The sequence below is a fragment of the Buteo buteo genome, chromosome 25, assembly GCF_964188355.1.
Source record: "Buteo buteo chromosome 25, bButBut1.hap1.1, whole genome shotgun sequence".
Taxonomy (NCBI): Eukaryota; Metazoa; Chordata; class Aves; order Accipitriformes; family Accipitridae; genus Buteo; species Buteo buteo.
In genome coordinates, this window is record NC_134195.1 from 19730202 (window position 1) to 19739968 (window position 9767).

The 9767-nt window shown below is 39.0% G+C and overlaps 1 protein-coding gene across 1 annotated transcript in view; it reads left to right on the forward strand.

The window, feature by feature from the left end:
* The window catches only part of EGFL6 (EGF like domain multiple 6), a 41558-nt gene extending 38445 nt beyond the window's left edge, over positions 1 to 3113 (forward strand). The window contains exons 11-12 of the mRNA XM_075057211.1: positions 1048 to 1313; positions 2476 to 3113. Coding sequence (XP_074913312.1) covers positions 1048 to 1313; positions 2476 to 2571 — 362 coding nt within the window. The 3' untranslated portion in view covers positions 2572 to 3113. The remainder of the gene's footprint in view (positions 1 to 1047; positions 1314 to 2475) is intronic.
* Positions 3114 to 9767: the final 6654 nt, after the last annotated feature.

Sequence of the window (9767 nt, forward strand, 5' to 3'; positions counted from 1 at the left end):
GGCAACTGGTAATCAGCAACATATTTCAACAGAAACAAATCAAAAGATGAGAAAAATTATTAGAACATAACTGTTGGGAATTGCAAGGTACAAGGCAATGGAAACCTTACTAGTTACACATTGTGTCTCTCCAAGACTGGTAGGGCATTTAATCACACATCTGCCATTTCGAGGGATGTGGCGGTGTAGTCACTCACACGGCTTAGACAGCACTGTGATAACTGCTCAGAAATCTCAAACTCTGCAAGGCAAACTAGTGATGGCATTCCTCAGAATGAGCCGAGGGCAGGGGGCTCTTCAGGAACAGCCGATACCTGACCTGGTACCAATGGCAGTCCTGCTAAAACCTGAGAAAGAGCTCCACGGGTGCGATGTGTGACTGCTGTGCGGGTGTCTATAAAAAAGGGTGGCTGAAGAAACTCTTCCCTCACAGTCTTTCCATCCCAGTCTTTCTTCACTAATCCTTCCTCTCCTGCTCCGTATATTTCCTTTTCCCCAAGTCCCTTCTCTGTGCTGTCACTTCCAGGAAGACCTTACCCTGACCTTACCCCGTCTCCCCAAACTTACATCTGCTGATTATGACTTTATTTATGGGCCCAGATGTTTTAGCCCTTTATCACTTTGTGTATCTCCATAATTTCATTGGTCCTCCAGGGTTTGGGGAATAAGTTATCAGTTCCTTTATGAGTTTGTCATCACTGCAGAGGACAGTGGAAATGGTCTGACCACAGAGGCGCAGCAGCACGTTTCAGGCTGTTGCATTTGAAAAACTGAGATGGTTTTGCCTTTGAAAGGTAGCACAAGGAAGAACGACTGTAATTGCCAGTGAAATATGAACTCATCTCGCCTGTAAACTGATCTGACTTCCAGATCAGAGAAGCTTATTCCTTGAAAAGTACACTTCCCTGCTGCTTTTCTCCAGTCTGAATTTAAATTATTCCAGTAACACAGCTTCCACATATTTTCTTAGCAAATATGTGTTCAATTTGCTAATAAATAACACAAGTCCGTTAAAGATGCATTCTCCTTTTTTTTTTTTGTTACAAGGTGATGGGTACTACATGGCAGTTCCAGCTTTTGTGGGGCACAAGAAGGATATGGGGCGTCTAAAACTTCTCCTCACCGACCTCAAACCAAAGAGCAGCTACTGCTTGATTTTCAGTTATCGGCTTGCTGGCGAGAGAGTGGGGAAACTTCGAGTGTTCCTGGCAAACAAAAAAAATGCTCCTGTCTGGGAGCAGAACAAAGGAAAAGATGAAAGGTGGAGAACTGGAAAAGTAGAGATATTTCAGGGGGCTGAAACAACCAACAGTGTAAGTATAACACAATTTATAAGCCAAATACCATAATCAACAGCTTAATTTCCGAATCCGCAAGTGTTCCACCAACTCTTTTGTAGGCATAGCTTACTGGCAATTGAAAGGCTTACCTGAAAGGGGAAACAGGAGCACCGATTTTAGAAGGCAGAAGTTATTACTAGTTGTAATTTCAGAACTGAATTACCCCAGTTGGTTTGAACATTGATGCCAGTAATCCTGTCATTTTGTAAAAACTGCATCAGATCATAAATTAACACAAACAATGAAAATCTCTGTTTAATATCTCATGCAAGAGAAGCATACATATATTCCTGGAAAAATGAAAAATTATCCCTGTTTCATAGAAGAGGATGCTCTCAAACCACACTAAACCAGGTTATTAGTGCAAAAGGAGACATCATGTATAATCAAGGATGGGCATTCGCCCTAGGAGCAGGACATACTAGCCAACAGGGAACACTGTGCACAGAAAACTGCCTCCATCAGGGATTCAGCAAGTTTCTCCTTGAAATGCTAGGGCCTGGTTTTCATTTATGTGACTGAACATTTTCAGTGCTGTGTAAAGGCTTCTACTGTATAACTGAATACTGGGAGTATAAATGAAATGCAAGCTCTTTCAAGGTTCTTTGCACTATTGGAATGATGTAGAAAAACCCTTACACAGATGAGAATCAGCCTATAAAATAAAAGCCCAGGCATCCTATTCATAAAAATGAACATACTCTCCGTATATAGTATACACACTATACTATATAGAGAGAAAGAATAAATATGTATATAGTATATACATCCAAAACCCAAGGATCGAAACAGATGGAAAATGAACAGTTGTAATGTCTTCAAGAAAAGGAGTGCACCAATGTTACACGCTGTGATAAAACTACACTATTTAATAGGATTTTACTCAATTTGCATTTTGTCAATGAAAATAAGTAATCTTGTTAAAGGAATCCATTTGGTATTGTAAATCTGTGCAGAGGATTATCAGTCTAGTTCAATAATGCACAGAAACACTAAAAACGGCAAGGATTTAAGTCATTAAGTCCTGTATTGTGATAAAACATTCCTCAGACATAGCACTATAACTAATTAAGAGTTGCTAAATGGTTGGATAAACTACCTTTTCACTGTTAATACATCTCTTTTCTTATGACAGGTCACTTTTGAATCAGAACGTGGAAAGGGCAAAACTGGAGAAATTGCAGTGGACAATGTTATACTAATTTCTGGTCTATGCCCAGAAGATACCTGATAATGGATATTTGAGTATACTGGATTTAATCCTATTTTTAATATTTGCCTTACTAGTAGTGTATTTTTGTATCATTTTCTTTATAAAAAACCAAAACCATAAAGACTGTGCCTTGAATTTAATGCAGCAATGAAAACAGAAAAACTGACATCTGCAAGATGCAGAGTACCCTTTTTTATGAGTTATTCTAATACATGCTTTGAGTGTAGCACTACTGTATTTTATAATTCAAGGTCAGGGTTTCTGAAGTATTATTTGTCTAGCTTTTTTACAAATTCTACATACTTTTATTCCTTGAAGTTCTTTTCAAGGCTATTCTTAAGTCTTCTATTTCATTTCTTCTACTCTATGAGAACATGAAGCAGTGTTTAAGAGGATGTTACTACTTCTGGTGACGTAATTTTAACTTCCTACTTAGTGTGTAGATATTCAACCTATTCAAGTAAGAGGAAAGAGAGAAGCTTTATTTCCTTCTTGATGGAGCTACACAAGTTGTAAGTGGAGTCATGTCTTTGAGGAATATTTTCATTACTAATAAAGTATGTAAAATACCTTGTTTGTCATCAGTGTCTGAGTCTGTTACAGAGGCTCACACAATCAAATTCAACAGGTGTTAAAAATCAGATTTATTCTTCAGTAAAAAGTTAGTTAGAACTCCAGTAACATTTGTGAACCACAGGCTCAATGATGTAAGGGGAATTAGTACCACACAGCCGACTTAAGAATTCTTAAGATTTAAAAATGATGACTCAAAATGCGCATATCGCTCCCCTAAAAGATGAGGGCTCTCAACCTCGAGGAGCTACCTAGGGCAGCGTCCCAACCCAAGGGGAGAGTCCCCGGCTGCAGACCTGCTGCTCCGAGGAGGACCGACTGACTCAAAACGTTCTCCGGCAGGATCCCACTTAGACCCTTGTCGCATCTGACCCGGGGCCGTTTTAATCCAACACTTCGTCTACCTGCACGTGTCAGACCTGTCGGTTCCATTTTCAACCTGCGGCCTCTGGGGTTTGGGGTTTTTCCCCATCTCCTCCCTGCCCAGAGAAGTTTTGTTTCCTGTCAGGGCAGGTGTACCTGCCAGAGAGTCACACAAATCGCTACTTAGAAGTTATCCCTTTATAGTTTTATAAGCATTTAATGTTCATCATTGACAGACGATGTTACCAACTGACACTTAAAAAAAGACACTTATGAAACTTCACATTATGTACTGTCCTTCAGGAACAAATTGGTGCCTGCTGGATTGCAGGCCTACTTTACCCCAGAGACATGTGAAAGAACGGTTTTCATTTTCCAGCAGGCAGTGGTCACACAATAAGGCTCCTTCTTATTCAACTGGAAAAAAAAATAAAAATCTTTGAGTCCCTCTATGTCTCTTCAAACTTCAGCAAAAGGGATGGAGACTATCCACCATCCCCAGGAGCAGGGAGGTGAGCAGAACCTTCTCCCACAAACTAGGAGCTGCCACCCTGCCACCCTTGCTGATGCACACACACACGTACATGTACACACACATGTATGCGTTTGAGGAGGGTGTAGAATCCAGGTTCCACCTTTTCTGAAAAGAAGACGAATGACAATGCTGTGGAGGACAAGACCATCTTCTTCTGTCTCGTGATCTCTTCTGAAAGTACCAACAGTCTGGATCCCAAGAGGACAGAGCTGCCCATGGAGAAGCCCTGGTTCAGGCAGTGCTCAGTTAAATGTGTGTGCATACATTTTCCTCTTGGTTAGCTCTGCGTATCCCCTTCTAGGTTAACTGCTCACTGTTTTTTATTGGTGATGCTCTTTATTTTATTTCTTGTATGAAGAATGGGACATCCAAAAAGAAATGAATAGAATTTTAGAGAGAAACACTAAAGAACCCTGAAGAATTCAGCCTATACAAACCTAAGCTTTTTAACAAAATCCAACTCCAAAAGTTCAAACACCTTGAATTGCACCTATGAAGCAAGTCAGGGATGCTTGAGACATTTCTTTTTGAAACACGGTATTTTTGCACTTTGCACACAGCTGAGGAAAGAGTAAAGAAGACTGCAAATGTCTGCAAAGTTTACAGTAGCTATGTAATCAGGAAACGCTTGTTCTTTGTTAGAACTGGTTTGTGTTACGAGACAGGTGCTCTAACTGTTCATGGACTTCAGCTTTGACATATGAATTTTTTTCCTGGTGTCTTCAGAGGTGCTGAGGACATTACAGAAAACGGACTTGAGAAAACCAAACTCTCTTTATTCTCAGGGCAAAGACCCTGGGAGTTTCAAAGTGAGGGGCAAGTTCCCTTACTAGTGGATGGGATGCTGACTGTGATCGCAGGATGCCTGAAGAACCTGGTCACAATGAGGCAGAAAAGTGAAACAAGTATTTTTCTGGACTCACTCCTCATCTGACTCTCTGAAGTTGAACTACCCTTACTGAAGAATGAGAAAATGAAAGATCAGTTTTACTGAAATCAAATTCTGTCTAGCTTCAAACAGCAATAATTTACACATACACAGTGCCCCTAAAGCCTAAGAAGCCTAAGAATCATTACAGTCTTAAGCATTTACAGTGCAAATGATATATTTGAAATATATATGTGGAGCAAACCGAGTCTACCTAAAAAAGTACAGCTAGGCATTTATTGCATGTGCAGTTATTTGGCATGCAAAGATAAATACGGCCCGTGGAAGGCATAATATCTAAAGATTATTTGCTCAATACACAAACAATACAGAGTAAACACAATAAACATGGTCTGATATGGAGCCAGATATGCTGATACTCATTCGTTGTTGGTTGAATCGTAGCCCACCATGAATCATGACTGTGACAATTACTTTAGTAGTAGCATCCCATCCAAAAGACAAGACAAACAGAAAGGATTTTTCATTTCATGGAACGAGTAAGAAAATTACTTGCAGAGATCAGTACAGACTGCAGTAGCTGCCATAAGGCTTTCTGTAGTAGATGCAGAAGTTGTTTCTCATTTGTTTGCAATAGATTGTCAGATACAAGATAGCTTGCATCACAGCAATCATAAAAATAACTCTAGCATAATACGATCTGAAGAGCAAAACTGAAACCTTTTTTGTTGTGAATAAATTCAAAGATAGCTTCTGCAGAAGCAACAAAATAAATCCATTATGTATAGACATTCATATAAACCACATCAGCGCGTCAGCAAATTAACTGGTATTGTGTGCAACATTCATTCAAAAGATGCAACTGCTCAGGGCAAAAGCTACATGTTTCTCCTTCAGATGAAAACAGTTAAAGGGCATATTATGCCCACAGTCATTAATGCTTCAAAATGTTCCTGACAGTTTTCCATTACTGTGAAATGTGAAAACCATTATCTGCTTGATTATTTTAGACAGCAAGGAAACTGCACTGGGAGTATTTGAAAATGTTACAAGTACGCTATAATCAAGTGGCTTGAACTTTGAGAACATCATTTGCAACTCTTAAGTCTGATAATAAACTTGGGAGACAGCACTCTGCCTACAAGTTAATGGAAAAAAAGAGCTTCTAGCCAATTACCCAAATCTATACTACATCCTTCAAAAACTACTCAACAGATGTGATCACTTAATCTTGAAGGTTGTATAACAAAAGGTTTCGATCACTTTTCTTCATCTGCCAAAAGAATTAAAGGAGACATTTCGTCAGCTGTGAATACATGGAAATGCTAAGGCATGTTCCCACAAGGTGATTATCTTGTAACCTGCAACTGAAAGGAACTTAAAACATTTTCCAGCTATTAGGTGTTACTTTTATACATTAAATAAGGATTCCCCACTGCAATTTTTCAGGATCATGAAGATGAAGGTAATGGAGAGATGCTTTCAATGACTGATTGCCACTCATATTTACTTCATAATTGCTATATTTTTTAGGATGGTGTCATACACTTGCCGTGTACTGGAGGTATTGAAATTCATGACAATATATTAATGAAAAGGTAAATAACAAGAAAGTGTGGATAATAATTTATTTGGCCATACATGTACTGTTACATAAAAGCTCATCATAGCAAAAGATTTTTGATGGAAAAGAATTTCTAATTTTGATAGTTATTAACCTCTCAAATACCCGACTTTAAAGTTTGATTTTAACAAAGTTAGACATTCAGTCTCTGTGATCCTCCTCTTTCCAAACCCCAGCTCCTCAGGAAGTGCACATTATACAACTCTTGAGAAAACAGAAGCTCCAGGGAAGCTTCTAGCAATCAAGGATACCTTAGACGAGCTGCCTGCTGTCCGAGGGCCATCACACAGTGTTCTTGAAGTAGTAACTAGATGTTAAAGAGAGATCCCAAACTGTGATGACCACCCGTAAGTCCACTGACTCTCCTCCTGAAGGAACCAGCAAGTAAATCAACTACAAAGTGGTCCTGTGTTCCACCACTGCAGGACAGGGTGGACAGCAACGTCAGTACAGGAAATATGGGAAAAATTTATGGGAACTGGGTATGGACATGGGGCATTTACATGCTTGATGTGCTTTTTTTTTGTCTTTTTGAGTGCAAGTGAGCATTTCAAAGGAAAATGCAATCATTCTCAGATCATCTTCCTTAGAGGTAGGAGCTAACTTGGAGCCACTGACTATATAGATATAAGGAAGATTTTTTTATTCCTAGTCCACTGCTTTGCAGTCACCCACAATTAATTTTCCCACCCATTTTCTTGCACAGTTGCTCAGTAACTCCCCTCCTCCAGCACACCTCCTCCTCATCATCCTTCTTCTTCCTCACTGACCTCAGTATCCGCAGAGGGGTTCCTCTCATATTCCAATCCCCCTACTCACTTTCCCCTCTTAAATCCCTTCTCCCAGAGGCGCTACCACCGTCACTGATGGGCGCAGCTTTGGCCAGAGGCAGGTCCGACTTGGAGCTGGGGAAGCTTCCAGCAGCTTCTCACAGGAGCTGCCCCTGCAGTCCCTCTCCCGCTACCAAAAAACCCCACCATACAAAACCAAAACATGAGCACTAGGCCATCTGGGGTCCTTGTCTTTACTAGGTCAGTGCCATGATTAATAATTATTGACTTTCTAGATTTTCAAGGATAATGTGATCTAATTCTTCCTAGGCAGGAAATACAAAAATCAGGTTTTAAAGTCAGTGCCAGATAATGTCGATAAGTCTGAACAAATCCACTTTATTCAGCCATGCTAATAAAGTGTTTCTGAACTGTTGTCTCCTTTCATTTTGTCTTCACAGTCATATTAGCATGGAGATTCAATATAAAACTATGCTGTGGCCAATTCAGTGCTTTACAAACCTATAAAAAAAGGCTTTATGAGGTATAAATCAAAAAAGATGATGGTTCTCTATAGGATTAATGGTACTTTTAATAATGATATTTGTACTTCTGCCTTTCATTGATTTTCAGTCAGGAGGCAAGAACATTTTTTAATCATCTATCACAACTTTGGCATTCAAGCTTTTTGCTGAAGATATGGAGACACATTCTGTTCTCAGCCATGTTTATGTAAATCTTTTACTCATCTGATTTCATTACTGACACTTTGATTTATGCTGGTGTATATGAAGAGCTGACATTGACTTTGCCTCCCTGTCTAGGAGCATTTCTAGCAAGTGACCATTTACCAGTTCTCTTTCAGGTTTTGAGGGAGGGTACAATTTCTTTGATTCCACTTCGTAAGGAACACAAGGTTCACAAGGTTTCAGAAAGCCCAAACCACAGCTCCAGTGCCTGTACCCAGGGATTTTAGAGGAAACCCCCATCCATCAGTCCTTCCCACCACAACACATTTTGCCTGAGCTATTCTGAAGAGGCAGCTGTTACAATTCCAAGAATGGACAATAAAAAGGAGAGACTAAAGCTTATCCTTTGAAAAACAAATTGAAGAAAGAAGACTTTAAGGGAACTCACACATATTTTGTTTCAAATAACTACATTACAAATATTTTGGGAATGGGAGTACATCTCTGCAATATTTCATTGCTAATGTGTTATCAAGACACAACATCTTCAAAACTGGTAAAAAAAAGCTTTTTATTTCATTAAAAGAAACTGCATATCACTGTTCTACTTTCAGTGACTGTGATCTCCTTCATAGATACGGGTGTAAGTTAATAAATAAAGTAACAATTGTGGCAATTTTGCAAGATGTTTCCTGCTTGATGTCAAGCCAGAACTGTTCACATGCTTTCTTATGCTAACGTTGTCTTTTATGTAGACCACATGTGGAAAATGCAAACTTACAGCTCACTTAAACTCAGAAATGTTAAATTTCTATAGTACGTCCAAAATGACGTGTTGTACCATTGTGGGACTATATGACAAAGCATTAAATTACGTGATAAAATAGCAGCCTGATATGACATTATGATATGACATAATTTTAAAAATAAAATAAAAAATATTAAAAATAATTTTATAGAATAAATAATACCCAGCCATTTTTTTAAATTTTGTTTTTCTTTAAATAGAACCATTGTTTCAGAAAAAAATTTTTTTTTTAGGGAAGCTTATTTGAAACTGATACTATTCTGTGCAAGAACCTTACAATGAACATTGTTTAACCAGCATTCTTCCAGCTAGTTCTGTGGATATTTAACACTTTATCAGCTGGCAGAATATCTCACTGTTGAATAGAAGCCTGTGTTTTTACAGAAGCAGATACTTATCACAGCCAATCCTGAAGTCTCAAGGAAGTTGTTGCTGTTAGAGTAGCACTGATTTTATCCTGAAAAACCATGCAAGCACAAAGATAAACATATATATATCATTACACACATATACACATATGTATGAATATAATGCGTATATAATTTTTATCTTTTGTTTTGTTTTGTTTTACTTCAGGGGTAATTGAGAAAGCATTATTGTCTCTGTTTTATAAATGGGAAACTGGAATAATGATCCCTTATTCATTAGATTGAAGACTATTTAATGGAGATGCCCCAGCAGTCCTTTGAGTAAGGAACCCGCGTCCAGGAGAGGCATCGTCAGTTCTGACCCCTGCTCAAAGGAGGGCTAATCACGAGGAGCAAGTCACGCTCCTTGTGCCTTCCTGACAAGAGAGCTCTGTGCCTCTGCAGTAGGCAAGGCACTTTCAGCTGAGGATATAAGGAATCCTACATGTACTGTGCCCACAATCATACAGATAGAGAGAGGTTAAAGAAAACTAGCATTCAAAAGTCTTACCCTTGGAGCCCCAGACTGAGACTAAACTGCGAACTCTTGAATATT